General features: G+C 37.9%; 1 protein-coding gene across 15 annotated transcripts in view; it reads right to left on the bottom strand.

Moving 5' to 3' along the window:
* The window catches only part of LOC105467670 (EMAP like 5), a 220,783-nt gene that overhangs the window by 15,590 nt on the left and 182,733 nt on the right, over positions 1 to 22,460 (bottom strand). For 10 of the 15 annotated variants that reach the window (XR_011625648.1, XM_071099741.1, XM_071099734.1 and 7 more), the window contains 4 exons: positions 17,154 to 17,232; positions 15,617 to 15,746; positions 11,267 to 11,365; positions 6,677 to 6,697 (listed from right to left, as the gene is read on the bottom strand). Coding sequence is in view for 14 of the 15 variants with exons in the window: in XM_071099741.1 (XP_070955842.1) it covers positions 6,677 to 6,697; positions 11,267 to 11,365; positions 15,617 to 15,746; positions 17,154 to 17,232 (329 nt within the window). In the remaining variant the exon portion in view is untranslated. Of the gene's footprint in view, position 1; positions 5,316 to 6,676; positions 6,698 to 11,266; positions 11,366 to 15,616; positions 15,747 to 17,153; positions 17,233 to 22,460 lie in introns of those variants that run through there. The other 5 variants (XM_071099737.1, XM_071099738.1, XM_071099746.1 and 2 more) reach the window with 4 other exon arrangements.

Here is a 22,460-nt window from a genome sequence, read left to right as displayed (position 1 = left end):
TAAAGATAATATCAAAAGTTGTAATCTACCTGTTTAAATGTTTCTGTTTCTAAAGCTGATGCATATTCATCTCTGAAACATGGATAAATATGTACCAAATAAAAACTGTACTAAACAAAGAACAGCTCAAAACTAAGACTGAACTTAAAAAAGGAAAAGGAGTTTTGGGGGTGGGGAGGAAAGAAAAGGAAAAAATATAGAACACTTCTTCTGGCTATATTCCAAATTACATTTTTGGAAAAACAGCATTTAGACAAGCAAATCAGGCAATCTCAACTTTAAACAATTCAAAACAAATGCATGTTTTATGTATACTTTTAATCTTTATACAATTACATGGAGAACTATACAAATATTACACAATAAATATTAAACACCAAGTATACATTCAGTACTGATGTTACCTGAAAGAGAAATGAAAAGCAGACACAAATTGAGAAAGGCAGTAGATAGGAAACCACCTGAATAGATCTCAAAAGAAATTTTCAACCATAAACAGATAGACATCTGGTAAAAAGCTAAGTTCATATCACTTTATAAGACATGTACTTAAAAAACAGGATTTCACGAGAAAGATAAAACTGCTCATCTTTAAAAAATGTGATTATTATTATTAATCTTGTGTAGCTTGTTTCTGCTGCTTAAAAAAATTATCCCAGTTCTCCATATTTTCTAAAGTTAAAAAATTATAGTTTTATATTTTCTTTTTTATGAACTGCACCCTATAAAAATGAATAGGGATAGGTCAATTCAGCAGTTAATTCAATCTCAGAACATAAGTACTTTTAATGAAGCAATAAAAATACTAAAGTGTATTTGCTTCAAATTATAAATGTTATGTTTTAAAAACAGAGAAACATTAAATAAGACAAGCTGCCTTAAATCATTCAATGCAGAAATAAATGTCACTCTCTAAAGAAAATATTCTGATAAATTTAGATTATATTTTATGCCATCTGCTATTTGTAGTACACAATGATAAATTAAATCTGACAGTTCTTCAAAGCAGTTAAAATATATTAAACCAGAGACTTACGAGTATCATTAAGTAGAAATTGTTCAAAGATTTATGCAACTGTAAAATATCAAAACTACATGGAAATATACATAAAAGTTTATCATATAAAATAGGTTATGTTTGTAAAATGTATGACAATAATGCAAGTATTGAACTAAAATTAAAATATTCTTCATTCGTTAAAAGTCAAAGTACCCCAAGGCACAGGTAAATTTAACCTCCATAAAGAATGTTAGGTGGCTTAAATTTAAAATGTAACTATATACCAGATCACTCTATAAATTTTGCCAGTGATAAATATTATATAAATATTGTTATATGTTTACAAAATGTACCTCTAGGCAATTCACGTTATATTTGCCAAATTGTGATGAGGTAGACAGTAGATTTTCAAGAAATATCACTAATTTTTGCCTCCAAATTTAATATGCCACAAGTTTAAAACTTTTATTTATCTAAATTTAAACAGCAAGTAATCTTAAATTCTATTACTGAGCTTCTCATTTTTATAAAAAATTAAAGGAGATGGCAAGAAGGTGAAAACAGAATTTATGTTTTAAAACCTATAAGTATGTAAGGTATGGAATTGCCACACACTTAGACTGCTCTAAACTTACATCAGTAACAGTATTTAAAACTAAAATTACTGCAAATTTTCAGGACCTCTTGAAGTTACTAAAGATGAAACTATGTTCATTAAGTATATTGTATTTTCTCCTATCATTTGGAAATGGTCATTCCTGATGCTTGGGTAACACATATACAATTCTTACTCCTCCTGTTCCAGGAGGCCATGAGGTATTAAGTACCTATCATGGCAGGCATGTCACTGGGGACATCGCATATTTTCTAACGCTTACCTTCTAGGTAGGTACGTTTTTTCCTGAACTCAGCCTCAGAGAGGATAACTGACTTGCCCTAATACAACTCCGAGCTGGGAGAGGCAGCACAGGTATGCTGTTCTCAAGATCCAGGTTCCATTCTTGCTCTTTTCCCCATATCTAGCTCCCTCCAGAAAATCAATCCCAGTAACTTTTCACTAACGTTTTTGACTCTTAGTTTCCTGTATAGAGATGCCGTAAGTGTCTCTATAAATTGTTATTTGGGTCTTACAAGAATCAAAGTTTTAAAGGATATTTTTTATCCCCGAGTTTGCCTTTGATGCAGTATAATAAAAACTGTTTTTTTTTTTTTTTTGAGATGGAGTTTCACTCTTGTTGCCCAGGCTGGAGTGCAATGGCATGATCTTGGCTCACTGCAACCTCTGTCTCCCAGTTCAAGCGATTCTCCTGCCTCAGCCTCCTGAGTAGCTGGGATTACAGGCACTCCCCCACCACACCTGGCTAATTTTGTATTTTTAGAAGAGACGGGGTATCTCCATGTTGGTCAGGCTGGTCTCGAACTCCCGACCTCAGGTGATCTGCCTGCCTCGGCCTCTCAAAGTGCTAGGATTACAGGCATGAGCCACCATGCCTGGCCTAATAAAAACTGTATTTTAAAAGAAAATTTTAACATGGGCCATTAGGTAGGCCAATTGTATCTTGCCCTTTAGTCTCTGTAGTGAGTAACTCCTTACTGCATACTCAGCATCCATTACATCCTTTCTTCCTACCAAGGCTCCAATTTTATTCAGGAATCTACTCTCTCCTAGAGTGCAACTGATTCAGGGGGAAACAAACTGCATGCTCAACTAATAAAGTCTGAGCCCACTGTAACAATACTGCTTCCACTCCCAACCCAGACCTCAGTGATTAGTTTAATAACCCAGATTTAAACCAATCAGCACATGGTATTCCCCTAGTATCTTCTCAGTTCGAGGTTTGCTTTGTGTCCTCACACAGTCAGGCTAAAATGACTCAGTCAGGCTAAAAGCAAGGATTTTTAGGTCATAGTTCTGAAAAGGATTTTCTTCCTTCTTTCCCACTGGATAACAGCAAGGAAGCACATAACTCCAATTGCTACTACAGTCATTTTCACGACCACAAATGCAACCAGCCTTGTGGGTGAAGCCAACACTGTGGAGAGCAGAGCAGAAGAGATGGAAAGTCCCTGGGTTCTGGACGACATTGTGAAGCTCCTGAAGCAGCACACTCTGGAGGCTACCCTCCCTCTTATTCTTGTGTGCTAAGGAATTTCCTTATCTTCTGCTGTAAAATGCAGACACCCACTGAAGTTATTTGATGGGCAACTGCCTGTCACTACAAATACTAAGCAAGACCAGAGAGTGAGTTTTCTCTACTTAATTGCCTTAAGGATCAAAAATACCAAATTCTAAGGTGCAGTCTTAGGAGGGCTGAAATTACTTTGTCAGAGACAAAAGATATTCCCATAGTGTCCACTGAAAACACATCTAATGTGTTCAATGGTAACTTTTCTTTTTTCTTTTTGAGACAAGGTCTCACTGTCTCCCAGGCTGGAGTGCCATGATGCGATCATGACACACTGCAGCCTCGAATTCCTGGGCTCAATTGATCTACCTACCTCAGCCTCCTGAGTTGCTGGATCTACAGTCACATGCCACCACACCCATCTAAGTTTTGTATATTTTTGTAGAGATGGGGTTTCCCATGTTGCCCAGGCTGGTCTTAAACTCCTGAGTTCAAGCAATCTGCCCACTTCAGCCTCCCAAAGTGCTAGGACTGCGGGGCGTGGTGGCTCATGCCTGTAATCCCAGCACTTTGGGAGGCTGAGGCGGGTGAATAACTTGAGGTCAGGAGTTTGAGACCAGCCTAGAAAACATGGTGAAACCCCATCTGTACTAAAAATACAAAAAATTAGCTGGGCATGGTGGCAGTCGCCTGTAATCCCAGGTACTCGAGAGGCTGAGGCAGGAGAAATGCTTGAACCCGGGAAATGGAAGTTGCAGTGAGCCAAGATTGTGCCACTGCATTCCAGCCTGGGCAATAAGAGTGAAACTCCATCTCAAAAAAAGAAAAAACAAAACAGAAAAACCCAAAGTGCTATGATTAAAGGTGTGAGCTACTGTGCCCAGCTCATATCTCTTCTAATGTATTTATTCTCCCATATTCCAAAGTGACAATTTAAAAACTTTATCCTTGTTCCAACCCAATACCCATTCCCCGCCTCCTCACTCTCAGTTGACGATACAGGGAAAATGGAAGTCATTAGACAGTACTTCCTTATTTTCTCATCCCCAAATCTACCAGTCTTCCCATATTTGTACAAGAAAGAATGTCGAATAAATTTCACTCCTTATATCTGTGGATAATTTCTTCCTGCCAAACTGATTTCTCTCAAAATATTCCCCATCTCATTTAGCTCACTGTTCAAGCAAAAAGTTAACAACTGGCCTTGATTCCTCACTTTGTCATACCCCCATATCCAATTAATCAGAAAGGATTACTGGCTTTACTCCAGAATACACTCCATATTTGTCTCGTTCTCTCCACATTCATTCCTGCCACCCCGCTTAACTGTCACTTGGACTACTATAACGGACCCCTAATTTTCCAGTTTTCTCTCTTCCCCCTCTACATTCTCAATAGTGTAGTGAGAGTGGTTTTCTCAAAGTATAAATTAGGTCACATCACTCCCTTGTTTAAAATTCTCCAGTGACAGACTCTGCACTTAGCATGAATCCAAACTCTTCTCCCTGAGCTACAACATCCTGCATGAGATTACCACTCTACCTCCCTATATTCATCTCAGAGGCCTTCCTCCAGTCACACTGACCTTCCAGTTTCTTGATCCAGCTTTACGGCTTACGCAGGAAAGATTTAATATAAGCAGGCCCAAGGTTACTGTCATCAGAAGGGCCTGCTTGCTGGGCTAGCTCTTGGCCAGTGTGTAAGAACGTTTGAAGTGTTCTCCATGTTGACAAAGCTCTTTTGTCCACCTGGGGCGCTGAACACTTGCTTTCTTCAGGGTGTCTGGTATTTTGGTAGTTGAGGCTGGTCTTTATCCCTGTGTGACCAGCCCCCAATAAAAACTCTGGACTCTGAGACTTCAGTAGGCTTGCCGAGGCAGAAACACCTCATGTGTGTTGCTGGATTTGACTGCTGGAGGAAGACGCAGGTTCTGTGGCACCCTGGCACAAGCGTGTTGGAGAGACATCGAAACCCTGTAACTAGATGCTCTAGATTCTACCTCATGTGTCTTTTCCCTTTTCTGTTCACTGTAATAAACTAAAGCCTTAAGTACCTCTGAGTCCTGTGATTTCTCCTAGTGAACTGCCGAATGTGTGGGAAGTCTTGGGACCCCTGAAACTGGTCTAAGCCTGCAGTCCCCAGATCACGCCTCAGCTATCCACTCCTGGCATAGCTGAATGTTACCACCTCTGAGAAAACAAATACTTTGTTTTATTGCCATCATCTCATTTATTGTTTTTATCACATTTATTGCCATCTCAACTCAAATCATCAAGGTTTTTTAATTTTTCTTTTTTTGTTTGTTTGTTTTTTGTCGAGACAGCATCTTGCTGTCTCGGCAACAGCCCAGGCTGGACTTGAACTGCTGGCCTCAAGCGGTCGGCCTCTCTCAGCCTCCCAAAGTGCTGGGATTACAGGTGTAAGCCACCATACTCAGCCTGTCATCTCATTTGATTACAATACAATCCATGCTTCACTGTGCCTTAAAAGTGTGATATTCAAAAACTATTTTTGTTTTTACCCTTGTTTTGACATGATGGAGATTTACTGGTTAAAAACCAAAATAAAATAACAAGAGATAACAGATAGTGCTCAAAATCAGTGAATTATAATTGTGTTACTGGAACCTGCAGGGTACCAAAAAGCAGTGCAAACAGATAAGTGTCATCTATAGCCTCTGTAGCTACTACACACCTCTGCCATTGTAGCACAAAAGCTGCCACAGAACATATGTAACTTGATAAGCATGGTCATGTCAAATAAAACTTTTATTTAAAGTGCTTAAAACAGTGCTGAGCACATAAAATAGATTAAAATATATTAGCTCTTTTTAACCATTATTATTATTTTTTTAATTTATTAAAAATTTTTTGTAGAGACAGGGTCTCACTATGTTGCCCAGGCTGGTCTTGAATTCCTACGCCCAAGGGATCCTCAGACCTTGGCCTCCCAAAGTGCTGGGATTACAGGTGTGAGCTACCATGCTTGTCCAAAAAAACCATTACTATTACCACAGGCTGAGTTCAGAATCATGACATTAAAATAATATATTCTTAATGAAAAAAATAATCCGCAAGTTCTTTATAGAGTAACAAGATACTTGATGATATGGTTTGGATTTATGTCCTTGCCCAAATCGCACGTTGAATAGTAACCCCCAGTGTTGGAGGAGGGGACTGGTGGGAGGTGATTGGATCATGGGGGTGGATTTCCCCCTTGCTGTTCTGTGATTGTGAGTTCTCATGAGATCTGCTTGTTTAAACGTGTAGCACTTCCCCTTTCTCTTCCTCCTGCTTCAGCCATGTAGGACATACCTGCTTCCCCTTTGCCTTCCACCATGATTGTAAATTTCCTGAGGCCTCCCCAGCCATGCTTCCTGTACAGCCTGTGGAGCTGTGAGCCAATTAAACATTTTCTTTGTAAATTACCCAGTTTCAGGTAGTTCTTTATAGCAATGCAAGAACGGACTAATATACTTGAACTTAAGTTTAATATGCACTATCATCACCAAACAATATAAATATAGCAGAAAATGTTTAGTTTTCCTTACCTGACATGTCTGCTGAATCACCTATAATGGAAAATAATTATCTATAAATAACATAAATCTGTAAAATCTGTAAAAACCCAAATATCATATTAATTATAAACTATTAGATACAAAATTGGTTTTATTACATTCGATTGAGTAAACTGTGAGAGAAGACACTCATTTCAATTATACAAACTTATTAACATTCTATGTATGATCTTTCAATCTTCCTTTGGATAAAAATTTTGTTTTCTTTGCATTTAATGAGTTACATAAACTTTTAATTATAACAACTTTTAAAATGATACTGATATGATTTAAGATGATATTACCCTCATTTTGGTTTATATTTTGGTACTGCTAATAATAGACTCTCTGGAGTTTTAATTACAGCAAAGGTTACTGTATAACTCAAGAAAGGAAAAAAGTTCTTTCTTTCAACTAAAGATTTTCCATATGCATCTTTTAATGCATCTTTAAATGCATCTGTCTCCAGGGAAGAATTAGATCTAAACCCTCTGAGCTGAGAGATATGATGGCAAAAGTTACTGTATAACTCAAGAAAGCAAAAAAGTTCTTTCTCTCAACTAAAGATTTTCCATATAAGTACAAGTTTGCCAAGAAAGAAAATGTGAAAGCCCATGCTCATTATATTTGTGGCAGAAATACCTAACAACCAAACTTTTCAAAGTAGCAGTCTTTACAGCAAGAAAGAAAGTAAAAATATAGGAATCCACTGAAGACGAGTGATTGTTTTTTGCTTTGGTAAAAGCTTTATATCCACATGAAATAATGATTTAAAAAATATATTGATAACATAGGTCCATAGTGCCTTGACCTGGAACATGAGGAAAAACAATAAAGTACTTAACTCTGCTGAGCAGACCACACAGGAAATACCATTTTTAGTTAATATGTTCTATTAAAAACCAAATGGTGAGAGGGCTTGGAACTTTGCCACCTGAAGCCTGGTTGAAAGACTGGGAGTGTTTGGTTTGGAGAGACCAGGTTAACAGGGTCTGGGACAGAAGTACAAATGAAGGCTTAAATGTCATCAGCCTAAATATTTTACAGCTATCCATCAAGATAAAACTTACCAAATAAAATATATTCTAGCCTCTTACCTTGATGAGTACACTCCTATAATGACCTGGAAGGCAGATACCAATTTAGAACTACTGTGAGTTTGGGCAGCATGAGACAACCAGACCCATTCTCTTCCATCCCACACCACAAACAGCCATGGAAGCTCATGTGTGGTGCTATGAACTGGATGTCCGTCTTCCCCCAAAATTCATATACTCAAACCCTAATCCCCAGTGTGATGGTATTAGGAGGTGGGAAGGTTATGAGGATGGAGCCCTCACAGTGAGATTAGTGTTCTTATAAGAAGAGACAGCCATCTGCAAACCACAGAGAAGGCCCTCACCACAACCTGACCATGCTGGCACCCTGATTTTGGACTTCCAACCTCCAGAGCTGTGAAAAATAATATTTCTGTTGTTTAAGCTACAAACTCTGTGATATCTGTCATGGCAGCTCAAATTTCTTAAGATATGTGGTTATCCCAGCTACTACATTAAAACTCCATCCACCCCTACACAATGAACAGCTTGGCCACCCCTCAAGAGTACACACATTGGTTGTACAGTCTGCCACTGGGAGGACAGACGCAGAGAAAAGGTTCATGCAGGGCCATTAGTAGGTTCAGGACCATCTGGTAGAGAATTCTGGGATTTCATATATCCAAAGCATGGTCCAGTGGAGAAGTAGGCTCCCCCATGGAAAGCAATCCCCTTGCTCTCATGTACACCTTGTTCCATGGAATGTAGTTGCAGGGTGCCCAAAGGAGACATTCTAAAAGAAAAGAACTAGGCTGGGCACAGTGGCTCATGTCTGTAATGCCAGCACTTTGGGAAGCCAAGGCAGGTGGAAAACAAGGTCAAGAGATCAAGATCATCCTGGCCAACATAGTGAAACCCCGTCTCTACTAAAAATACAAAAATTAGCCGGGCATGGTGGCGGGCACCTGTAGTCCCAGCTACTCAGGAGGCTGAGGCAGGAGAATGTGTGAACCCAGGAGGTGGAGGCTGCAGTGAGCCGAGATCGCGCCACTGCACTCCAGCCTGGGCAAAAGAATGAGACTCTGTCACAAACAAACAGAAGAACTAGATAAGACTCAGGGAAAATATGCTAGCTGTCTCCAAAACTGGAAGATAATGTCATATGAATGTGATTAGATGTTCTAGATACCCCAAGAATGAGGGCCAAAGAGTAGCAATCACAGACAGATTTCTGTTCTATATGAAGAACCATTTTATAACTAAGCTTCCCAGGGAAACGTTTACTTCATTAGGTATTAAGTGGCAGCAGGGTTCAAGCACACTGTAACAGAGAGGATAAAATGATATACTTGGCCCTAAAATTCCAAGATTCTAGCCAAGAGAAAAGTTTGAATGTAACTGGCTAAAATAGTACAAAATCAAACATTTCAATTCCTCTATGATCTATATGATTTTTAACAGAAGGAACAATAAACATTGTAAATGCTGTTTTGTGCTTTGTGGGTACTAAACAAGCCTGACAGCAAAGTAACAAAACAATTCTCTTAATGTGTGAAGAGAAAAATAAAATCCTTCCTCATTCTTTAGTCTTCCCTTGAGTCTATCTTAATTAGTCACCAGTAATTTTTGCTATCTATTTTCTGGAAGGGTACAAATGGTGTAAGGAATGGAGCTACATATATAATCTAAAATTTACTTCTGTACTCCCCAGAGTTTGACTTGGAAAGAAACAGGAGGGATATAATTAGTCATTTCATATTTCCTATAGTGTTGTCTTTCAAAATAAAGGAGGAAAAAGGGCCAAATTCCTAAAAGATTAATTTGTGACCATGACATTTGTTAACTGAGAGAGAAAACCATGGCACTAAAGTGATAAATAAGTTGCCTAACAGAGGGAGAGCAAAGGAAAGAAAAGGAGAAGTCAAGGTGGAAAATGAAAGAACCATACTTCCTTTTTTTTTTTTTTTTTTTTTTTTATTTGAGACGGAGTCTCACTCTGTCGCCCAGGCTGGAGTGCAGTGGCCGGATCTCAGCTCACTGCAAGCTCCGCCTTCCGGGTTTACCGTTCTCCTGCCTCAGCCTCCCGAGTAGCTGGGACTACAGGCGCCCGCCACCTCGCCCGGCTAGATTTTTGTATTTTTTTAGTAGAGACGGGGTTTCACCGTGTTAGCCAGGATGGTCTCGATCTCCTGACCTCGTGATCCGCCCGTCTCGGCCTCCCAAAGTGCTGGGATTACAGGCTTGAGCCACCGCGCCCGGCCAAGAACCATACTTTCTAGAATTCTATTTGCAGAATATGAATTCCATTAATACAGGGATTTTGCCTTTTTGTAAGTTGCCCGTGTCCCCAGCACCTAAAATAATACCTGGCACATGGCAGGTGTTCAGTAAATTTGTTGAGTAACTGAATTTATTCAATAAACATTAACTAAACAGTAACTATGTACCAAGAGGCATTGAGCTAGATACTTAGGTAACATAGTCTCTTCGTTCCTCAAGGAGATGGGCCTTGTTCCTTGTGCACAGTGAAAATAAGAATTCACTTTCCAAAAACTTAGCACAAACAGAAGCTAGACCTATGTATTTATATGCAAAGATTAGAATATTTTCTGTATAATGGGTAATGTTCCATTTACTTTTAAAAGTAGAAAACTGTACAGAAAGGAAAAACACAAAGGTCTATGTGGCATAGCTTCAGAACCAGGCAACCCAGACAACAAATTCCTGACTATCAACTTAGGACCTGCATGAAAAATGAAGATATTAAAAGTATAAGTTATCTTAGTCAAGAAGAAAAGGGACCTGGAAAGCTAGTTTAGCCATCAAGGTCCAATAAATTCCAACAAACACACTGGTTTCAATGAATTTTACAAACTTATTGAAGTGTATGAGATTTCTGCCATATTCATATTTAGTAATCACAGGTTGGCAGATATGTCCTAAATAGACCTGCCATCCTTTCATCAGTTTGACTGTGGAGTTATGGCCTTTAAGTTTTTCACAGAGGTAAAAGAACACAGGTATATTTCAAAACAGCTCAAAACAGTTGGTGAATTAGGTCAATGACAAAGAAAAGAAAAAGACAGAAGGGATTTACCAACAAAAAACAGACTTGAGTCCTCTCTTCTTTCTAGCCTAAACCCCTGCTGAAGCAGGGTTCTACCCCGTCCAGTCTAGTTATTTCTCAGCTTCCCTTGTTTACTACTTCCTCTTCAAACTCCTCTTTTCTGCTTTATATACTATTGAATTAAACCTTTTTGCTGACCAGAAATTCCTGCTAAAGGACTAAATCCAACTATTTCAACTACCATACAATAGTTTACTTTAAATTCTGGATTGTCAAGACCAACTCAGATAACCAGAGTGAGAGAGAGAAAGGCCTGGAAGCTAAAAATATGGTATAATTGGGTAGTGTTTTATGTATACATTGATTTTGAACAATCAATAAATAATCAATCAATAAAATTATATTTTGATTTTTCCTTGAATTTATTTGAACGAAGCAAATGCTTTAAATTGTTTCTTTTAAAATATAGAAACATACCTACTTGGCCAGTTGCCACTATGTTGATAAATTTGGGGTGCTGGTTTACTGTGAGGCACAGAATATCATCATTATGTTCCTGATAAAAACTCTGAGAACCTACAAAAAAGAATTTGAGAATTAAGTTTGAAAATTTTAAGATATAACAGCCAAAAGCCCTTACCCAGAACAATAAACTACTCTTTAACTTATTTGCTTATTCAAAACATATTTTGAGCACTTACTATATATACAGCATCATAAGGATAGAAAAATGATTCAGAAAATCATTTAATGGGATACAGCTGTAAAAGGGATAAACAATATAGTACAAGGCTGAAGATTCCAAGTACCACAAGAGAGTTGGGATCAAAATGCTATGGGAATTCAGAGCAGAAAAGATTAATCTCATCATGGGAATATGGTAATCCTGGACTGACCCAGACAGATTTTACAAATGTAAAAGTCAGCGGGGAAGGGCCTTGTAGGCAGAGGAACACTTTAAGCAGAGGCCTAAAGGCAGGAAAGTGTTATGTATCCATATAACAGGCTCATTTGGCTGAAGTGTAGGGTCATGAAGAAGAAAGATGAGTAACATGGTTGGAAAGGCAGTTCGGGACTAGAGTTAGGGAGGATTTTGAGTGTCAGCCCATGAATCTTCTGTTTTGGTTTCTTAGAGAAAAGGATTTGCCAGAGTCACACAGAAACCAGTAGTAATTTTCCATTGAATAATTTGGGCCATATTGAGTCATATTTTATATTTGTTCTGAAGTCAGTGGGGGAGGAACTGAAATCTCTTTTTTTTTTTTTTTCTTTTTTGAGACAGTCTCACTCTGTTGCCCAGGGTGGAGTGCAATGGCGTGATCTTGGCTCTCTGCAACCTCCACTTCTCCAGTTCAAGCAATTCTCATGCCTCAGCCTCTCACGTAGCTGGGATTATAGGTGTCTGCCATCGTGCCCAGCTATATATTTTTTTGTATTTTTAGGAGATATGGGGTTTCACTGTGTTGGCCAGGCTGGTCTCAAACTCCTGGCCTCAAGTGATCCGCCCACCTCAGCCTCCCAAAATGCTGGGATTACGGATATGAGCCACCATGCCCAGCAGGAACTGAAGTTTTTTGATCAAATGAGTATAATGTGATTCATCTGGTAGTAGTGACAGTGAGACTATGACAGTAGTCCACGCAGAAGGGAATAAAGATAGACGTGTGCAAATAAAATGAAGAGGTAGAAAATGAGTTCAGAGCAGTAGGTTGGATCCAGAGGATAGAGAACCATGAATAATACTAGGCCCACAAAAAAGCAAAACAAAAATCAAAGTGGGGCACTTCAACAACCCACTGATAGTGTTAGACAGATCATCAAGGTAGAAAACTAACAAAGAAATTCTGGACTTGAATTAAATACCTGACCAACTGGACATAAAAGACAGAAAACTCTGCCCATCAACCATAGAATATATATTCTTCTCATCTGCACATAAAACATACTCCAAGATTGACCACATGTTCAGCCATAAAGCAAGTCTCAATACATTTAAGAAAATTGAAATATCTGCCATACTCTCCTAACCACAGTGGAAAATAGAAATCAATACCAAGAAGATCTCCCAAAACCACAATTACATAAAAATTAAACAACTTGCTCCTGAATGACTTTTGGGTAAACAATGAAATTAAGGTAAAAAATTTTTTAAAAATCTTCAATGTAAATTAAAACAGAGACACAACATGCCAAAATCTTTGGTATGCAGCAAAAGCATGTTAAGTGTTAAGAGAAAAGCTTACAGTGCTAAATGTCTATCTCAAAACGTTAGAAAGATCTCAAATTAACAATCTAATATCATACCTGGAGGAAACAGAAATATAAGAACAAAGTAACCCCAAAGCTAGCAGAAGAAAATAAATAACGAAATCAGAGCAGAAATGAACAATACTGAGACCCAAACATCCATACAAAGAATCAACAAAATAAAAAAATCGTTTTTTTGAAAATATAAACAAGATCAATAGACCATTAGTTAGATTAACAAAACAAAGAAGATCCCAATAAACACAATCAAAAATGACAAAGATCACATTACAATCAATCCCACAAAAATACAAAAGGCCCTCAGAGATGATTATGAACACCTATAAATACACAATCTAGATCTAGAGGCTATGATATTAGTTGTGGGCTTCTAAAAAAAAAGAATTAGAAAAATCTAGAGGAGATGGATAAATTCCTAAAAACACAAAACCTCCCAAGATTGAATCAGGAAGAAATTGAAAACCTATACAGACCAATAGTGAGTTCCAAAATTGAATGAGTAATAAAAAACCTATCAACCTATCAAAAAGCCCTGGACCAGGCCGGGTGTGGTGGCTCACACCTGTAATCCCAGCACTTTGGGAGGCCGAGGTGGGTGGATCACGAGGTCAGGAGATCGAGACCATCCTGGCTAACACGGTGAAACCCCATCTCTACTAAAAACTACAAATACAAAAAATTAGCCAGGTGTAGTGGCGGGCGCCTGCAGTCCCAGCTACTCGGGAGGCTGAGGCAGGAGAATGGTGCAAACCTGGGAGGCGGAGCTTGCAGTGAGCCAAGATTGTGCCACTGCACTCCAGCCTGGGTGACACAGCAAGACTCCATCTCAAAAAAAAAAAAAAAAAAAAAAAAAAGCCCTGGACCAGACGGATTCAGAGCTGAATTCTCCCAGGCGTACAAAGAAAAGCTGGTGCCAATTCTACTGAAACTATTCCAAAAAATAGAGGAGTAGGCACTCCTCTCTAACTCATTCTGTGAAGCCAGTATCACCCTCATACCAAAACCTGCCAAAGACACAATGAAAAAAGAAAACTATAGGCCAATATGCTTGTAGAAAACTACAGACCATCATCCCTATGATGAACATAGATGCAAAAAGTCTCAACAAAATACTAGCAAACAAAATCCAGCAGGACATCAAAAAATTAATTCACCATGATCAAGCAGGCTTCATCATTCCTAGCATGCAAGGTTGGTTCAACATATGCAAATTAACAAATGTGATTTACCATATAAACAGAATTAAAAACAAAAACCATATGATTATCTCAACAGATATGGAAAATGCTTTCCATAAAATCCAGCATCTCTTTCATGTTAAAAACCTTCAACAAACTAGGAATTGAAGGAACACACCTCAAAATAATGAATCATTTATGGCAAATCCACTTCCTAGACTATGAACAATGTATCCTCAAACTGGTGAGAAACCAAATATAGTAAAAACTACAGCAGGTGGCCTAGTCTCCATCTGCCCTCTCTCTAGACACCCCACCACTAGAAAGGTGATTAATTACAAATCAGAAAAGTAAAAATAAAATTATAAGTATAAACATGAGAGTTTACATATACAGTCCTTTCTTGTTTGTCTTATCTTACTCTTCCTCATTCTCTCTGAAGGACAGATACGTGATACCTCAATTAAGAAGGATTTTTCTCTCTAACCAGTATGTTTTAAATGGCCTAAATTATTAAATAGAAAATTGCCACTGATTTCTGTGTGATCTTGGTGAATGCTTTTCTTTATGAAACCAAAATAGAAAGATCATATTAATGGTTAATACCAACAAGGGGTGGTGGATTATAATTTACATCATCGATCTACTCTTTACCCATTCAGAATGAAGCTATCAGAGGAAAACAAGAATGAACTAGATAACCTTTATTTTTACTTCTAACTTTCAGACTTTTATGAAGTTTGCCATTAAATTGTAATAAAACAATTCAAAATTAAATACTTAATGTCACTATGATGCTAAGAGAACGTTATTTGCTCTTGAATAATCCAACTGAATAATCCAATCAGTTAAATGAACATCAAGAAATCATTTTCTCACCTTCTTGGGTCAAACAAGGTATCATCATAGAGCCACAGATAAACAGCTTTCTTAAGTCTTTCTTCCTTGGCTTTCCAAGGCCTCAGTAAGAACACTCCCAGCCCCAGCAATCACTCACCCAACATGCTACACTCAATCACTATCAGAAACAACCATCCAAACCATTTATTCTCATCATGAGGTTATGGGGAAACAGAATTAAAGTTACCAATGGTTTCAGTATAAAACATGGTTTTAACATACAGTAAAACCTTTACTTCTAATAGACTTATGAGCACTTGCATTATGAATTCCTTTTCTGCTGTATTATACTCGATTAAAACTGAAATTTGTTTACTTGAAATATTACTAGAAAGTTCTGAAATACGAAATATTTTTATTCTGGAGGATTTCTCCTACATTTAAATTACTACTTATAGCTTTAACAAAGATTTTAAGCAGCTAGATCAAAATTTCTAAGTTAAAAAAAGTGAAAGAGGGATGGAGAATCAGGATTTCCTACCTGTAGCAACATTGTGCAGAATTCCAATGGATGCAGTGTGATAAATTATATCATCACCATCATTTAAATAGTGAACATTATTCCTACAGTCTCTGCCTCGATAACCAAAAACGAGCTCCAACACAAGGTCCTATAATGATAATAATAAAACCATTATATTCTTCCTCATGTCCAAATGTTCACCATTGTTTTGTTGTATACATAATACTAGTGTCTGCAGTTAAAATGGAGTATGCATTTTTGATGTTTTACAAATTTCATATACAAAATTAAGCTAGTCGTACTTCTTTATATAACCTGTTTTGGGCAGCTTAAACATACATTCTATACTTTTCTATATAAAGTTATGAAAAAGGAAAATGGAATCACAAGGTAGTCTGATCCCAAGAACTTTAGTTCTTAAGATTTCACATGTTAAACACTGAGGTACAGTTGGCCTTACACATTCAAGAATTCAACCAATTCCAGACAGAAAATATTGGGGAAAAAACAATAAAAAATAACATTTAAAACATAATATAGTATAACAAATATTTATACAGCATTTACATTGTATTAGGTATTATAAGCAATCTACAGATGGTTTAAAGTATGCAGGAGGATGTGCAGAGGTTACATGCAAATACTACGCCTTTTTATATAAGGCATTTGAGCACCTGTGGATTTTGGCATCCCCAAGGGGAAGCTATCCCCCAAGGACATAGAGGGACTGTACTTTTTGTGTCCAAAAGAAGACAATTTTATGTTCATTGTTAATCAAAATATCTGACCTACATACACGAGTCAGGATAAATTATGTACAAGTCACATCCTTTGAAGAATCCAAACAGTACCCTCATCATCGGTGGACAAAAACTAAGTATACTGTCTCGGACAATTCATGCTAAAGGTCTGGCAGATAATTCTGCAACTGAAAATGTACATTTCATTGACTTTGTAGGACTGGGTTGGGGAGGGAGCTACAGCAACCACCATCACACAGCTTTACACTTTGTTTATGTTTGATTTAGCAGAGTTTGGTTGTTTGCTGCTGATACTGGGATTATGAAATGCGTGGAGAGCCTTCCTTCTTCCTCAATTATTATGGAAGATTACTTTGGTTGGAAGCAGAGACAGAAGGAGAAATAGCCTTCATGAACCCTGTACAGTGAATATATGGCACAGGGTCAAAATTCCTATTTGGTATAAGTATTTAACTCTTTAATTTACAAATTCAAGCCACTAAGTTTTAGGTACTGTCAAGGTGTCTGTGCTTCTATAAGCAAAAGATCATTCACATATATTGAGGTTTAGGAGTTCTCTGAGATACAGTTCAATTACGGTATTATTCACAGCAAAGCAAAAGGAAGACTAATTTAAAAAATTAAGATAACCAGAGAATATCAATCCAAAACTCAGACTTACATAAGAATTAAATCAAACAAAAAAGAGCACTTAATACACTTACTTTCACGAAAACTAATGATAAGACTTGGGTGTTTTATAAAAAGGAACTCTGGATACATTTCAGTAACACTGGAGAGTGAATTTTCCTTACCTCTATAGGTCTCTTTTTCTTGCCTACATTGTTTGTCTGGAGTTTCTCTGGCTGTGGTGGGGCCCTGCTCACCGGAGGCCTGCAACAGAGAAGTGGGAAGGTGGAAAGGCATGCAGCACTCAGTGCCTTCACTGAGCCTCTCACACCGTCCCTCCCAGAGAGGTGTCTTGTCACACCTTCCCAAAGATGACCCATTCTGTGGTCCTCTAGACTGCCCTCTTCATCTTGAGAGCTTCTAAAGCAGGAAGGTAGAAAGAAAATATTACAACTTTTATTCATTTTATATATATTTTTTGCGATGGAGTCTCATTCTGTCGCCCATGCTGGAGTGTAGTGGCGCAATCTTGGCTCATTGCAACCTCTACTTCCTGGATTCAAGCGATTCTCCTGCCTCAGCCTCCCGAGTAGCTGGGATTACAGGTGTATGCCACCACACCCAGCTAATTTGTGTATTTTTTTTTAGTAGAGATGGGGTTTCACCATGTTGGCCAGGCTGGTCTCGAATCCCTGACCTCGGGTGATCGGCCCACCTCGGCCTCCCAAAGTTCTGGGATTACAGGATCAGGAGTGAGCCACCACACCCAGCCTCTTCTCTTCTTTCTTTCTTTTTTTTTTAGACCAAGTTTCACTTTGTCACTCAGGCTGGAGTGCAGTGGCACGATCTCACCTCACTGCACCCTCCGCCTCCCGGGTTCAAGCAATTTTTGTGCCTCAGCCTCCCCAGTAACTGAAACAACAGGCGTGTACCACCACAACCCAGCTAATTTTTGTATTTTTAGTAGAGATGGGGTTTCACCATGTTGGCCACGCTGGTCTTGACTTCCTGGCCTCAAGTGATCTGCCTGCCTCAGCCTCCCAAAGTGCTGGGATTACAGGTGTAAGCCACTGTGCACAGCCTTACTTTTAATTTCTTTGGTGTACGTATCATAATGTAAATAACATAATAGCACAAAAGTAGATTGCTTATAAACAATGTGAAAATGTTAATTTAACATACTCAAATATTTCTTGATGGGTGCATTAACAACAAAGCCTGGATTACTGCTCTAAAGTATCTAACAGAGTATCTTCACATGGCAGGTATTCAATACATCCTTCTTGAAAGTGAATTTTTGTAATATTTTTATGAACGTTCCACACTGTTAGCAACATAAATCACATGTGAGTTCAAATTTGTACTCATCTGTTTCTTCATGCCCTTCACCTTCTCTACTTGCTGAAGTAGTCCCTAGTACTGGTTAATGGCATTGCCATCAGTTGGTTACTCAAGGAAGACATTTTATAGTCACAAAGCACTGTAAACCATACAATACATTATAAAAGGAAATTACTATTATTATTGCTTCCAACTCTTTCTCTTCCCTTATTCTCACTATTTACTAAAATTTATCAACTTTACCTACACAGTAGCTCTCAAATCTAGCCCCTCTTCTCTGTTCAGGATCTATTTATAATGTGCCCTGTCCCAACAGGTGTATTGAGTTCACAGTCTGAATTATTTAAATGTAGAAGCTCTTCCCTAGAACCTCTAATTTTTTTAAAAATGCAATTTAGTTTATTATTTTTTATCTCAACCATTATTCAAATACTGAATAACCAGAACACTGAATTTAAATCAATCATGCACCAATCCCTTTCCAAATTTTAAGTTAATATTCAATTTGTAACACCTAAATCAGGAAATGATACAAATTAACTTTCCCATGTAAAAGACTCCAACATTTATGAACAAGTCTCATAAAATTAAAGCATAAAATATACTTGCATTTTCAAAACGGTTGTCATGTTATACATCAATAAAAGTAAATGTGTTATATCTTAAACATCCAATAAGAAATGAATGGGATGTTGATAGCAATATGAGGCAGCATGTAAAATATATAAGCATGACTGGTGTTATAAAAAGTAAACATCCTTTTCAAGAATAAACAATTTTTTCAAGTTATTATAGAAATTTTGGTTTCAAACCTTCTTCATATACATTTTTGGATGTCCACAAGTAAAAGTAAAACTGAATTTATCATATTTAACATTTAAAAATATTTCTGCTAGGACCATTTCAAAGAATGATAGAAGCCTTGCTTTTTTCCCCAAGTCAATTTTGTTGGTGAACATTATTCTATGTTACTGTCTGACAGCTTTAAATGTAACCCAGACAATAAACAGGTAATTTTTATCTATATCCTATGTAACAATTAACCATATTTTAATTTTTATAAAGATCATTTATATAAAGTATATCATTGCTTAAAATAAAATTATACAACTTATAAAATTATACAAGTTGAATGGATAAGTTTTAGTAGAACAGTTACTTATACAGAGTAAGTCCAATAATTAAGATGCTATTCATTTCAGTGGTACCAATTCCAAAGGAAAAAAATGTGCAAAATTGTGGAGAGGTAAAGAACACCAAGTAACATAGTATCCCATTAATGCTAATATGAGAGAGGACAAAAATACAAAGTTAGGCTTTGTAAACACAGCAAAGAGAGGATTACCTGGAACCTCTTTTCAGCAGCAGATAAAGAAGGAAAAAGATTACAACATAAATTTGAATTGAAAACACTAGTAAAATACCTCCTGTAATAAAATATTTTAACAAGTTTAATGCAGACAACTGTATTGCATAATATTAGAAGTCTGTTGTTTTCAGTTTATAATCCCAGCACTTTGGGAGGCCGAGGCAGGAGGATCATGAGGTCAGGAGTTCGAGACCAGCCTGGCCAACGTGGTGAAATCCCATCTCTACTAAAAATACAAAAAACATTAGCCAGGCACGGGGGCAGGTGCCTGTAATCCCATCTACTCAGGAGGCTGAGGCAGGAGAATTGCTTGAACCCAGGAAACAGAGGTTGTAGCGAGCTAAGACTGCGCCACTGCACTGCAGCCTGGGCAATAGAGTGCAACTCTGCCTAAAAAAAAAAAAAAAACCAGAATAAAAGAAAAAAAGAGAAAAGAAAAGGCGTAAGACTGGGCACAGTGGCTCACGCCTTTAATCCTAGCACTTTGAGAGGCCGAAGCAAGAGGATTGCTTGAGCCCGGGAGTTTGAGACCAGCGTGGGCAACACTGTGAGACCCCATTCTCTATAAAAAACACAATTAGCCAGGCCTAGTGGCATGCACCTATAGTCCCAGCTACATGGGAGGCTGATGCGGGAGAATCACTTGACCTGGAAGGTAAAGGCTGCAGTGAGCTGTGATCACGTCACTGCACTCAGCCTAGGCAACAGAGTGAGACTCTGTCTCAAAAAAAAAAAAAAAAAAAAAAACTCCATTAATAACAGGGAATCACAAGAAAGGTGAAAAAAGAAAAAAACAAATAACTGAGAATTCAATATATTTTATGTTGTGAACTTTAAAGCTTGCCATTCTTATTTTTCTGCAATGTAATCTGAATTTTAAACAAAACATTTAAGCTTATTTTTAAGAATGGGCACTGGCACTAAAATGTTAATTTAAAAAGCTGGTAGCACTGGAGATACTTCAAAGGAAATTGTCTAAAGAGCCTAACTTTCACCTGTTCTGACCTAAGAGCGTTCCCCAGTCAGTAATCCAAGCAGGCAGAATTAGTCACTCGGGACTATACTGAATTTAGAATTTTGCTAGTAAAAGAAGTAATCTTTAAAAAGTTTTTTTTTCTCTCTCTTAATAGCATAACAATCAAAACAAAATTGGAAGGAATCACAAAAGTCATTTCATCCATTCTCCCACTGAGACCAGGAACCTTCTTTACATGTCTAGAACAACCATCGTATAGCATTGATGACAACTGGTCATCCAAACTCTGTATAAATACTGCTTGTGACAGGGAGGTTACTTCTACATGAAAAGTCATTCATATCCAAGATAACAATGATATCTCCATTTAGTTTTCTTGTTTTGAAACAAGATTCCCAGAATAATAATAATGACTTTTTTGAGACAGGGTCTTGCTCTGTCACCCAGGCTAGAGTGCAGTGGTATGATCATGGCTTTGTTAAGCTTTGACCTCCCACGCTCAAGAGATCCTCCTGCCACAGCATCCCACGTAGCTGGGATCACAGGTGCACACCACCATACCCAGCTAATTTTTTTAAGTTTTTTGTAGAGATGGTGTCTCATCAGGTTGGCCAGGCTGATCTTTAACTCCTGGCCTCAACCGATCCTCCAAACTTAACAACCCAAAGTGCTGGGATTACAGGTATAAACCACTGCACCTGGTCAACTAACTTTTCTTTATATGAAGTGGCCTCCCAACCTTCCTTCCTCCTGTGCTTTCTTCTAGCCCATTATAAACTATCCAAGTCTCCTTTAAAATGCAGAGATCAGTACTGAGCAAGCTATTCTACATGTGAGGATAGATCCGGGTGCTTTATTTCTGTTAAAATAGTATAAGATTTTATGGCCCATTTTAGAGGTTGCTTCATACTCTGAACTCATATCTTTGTACACACCACTCTGCTTAAAACAGATGACAGATTCCTGCTGTAGATCTAATATTAACAGGTGCCTATTATTTGAGTTTCTGCACAATCTGGTCTCAAGTTTACAGTTTTCTTCCTTATGTCCCAGCATTTTCCTAGTGATATCTTACCCCCAACTCCCAGCCCCCAAAACAGGGTCTTGCTGTGTTGCCCAAGCTGGAGTGCAGTGGTGCAATCACAGCTCACTGCAGCCTCAAACTCCCAGGCTCAAGAGACCCTCTCACCTCAGCCTCTTGAGTAGCTGGGACCACAGGGCTGCCACCACACCCAGCTAATGCATTTTTACTTTTATTTTTTGTGGAAACAGGGTCTCATTATGTTGTCCAGGCTGGTCTTGAACTCCCAGGCTCTAGCAATCCTCCCACTTCGGCCTTGCAAACTGCTGAGATTACAGGCCTGAGCCATCATGCCCAGCCATAATACTTTTTTTAACTTATAAAACAGACTAGCCATTTCCACACTGTCTTGTTTCAGAAACTCTTTCAAGACATTTCCATATCACCAAAGGTAGATATAAAAGTACTCCCAAAGAGTCTTTTCCTACATGTCATTTTATTAAACATACAAATACCATAGTTACCCTCTTTTCATCTTTTAAAATGAATGAATAGATTAAACATGCATTAAATCGTGTTAACAGGTTTAAAACTGAATAGTCTTTCACTTAAATATACGTGTGGTTAGGTCTGTTTTTACGAGCCTCTGAAACTTAAGGAAAACCAAAACTATTTATTTGCATTGTAGTAGTTTGTACAGTCATATGTAAAACAATTTATCATAATGAAGACCCTTATAATAACAACCATATATACTATCTAAAAATGCAACTCTTTCATAGAAT

The sequence above is a fragment of the Macaca nemestrina genome, chromosome 7, assembly GCF_043159975.1.
Source record: "Macaca nemestrina isolate mMacNem1 chromosome 7, mMacNem.hap1, whole genome shotgun sequence".
Classification (NCBI taxonomy): Eukaryota; Metazoa; Chordata; class Mammalia; order Primates; family Cercopithecidae; genus Macaca; species Macaca nemestrina.
Note: the sequence above shows the minus strand (reverse complement) of the source record. Positions and strands in the feature narration are given on the sequence as shown.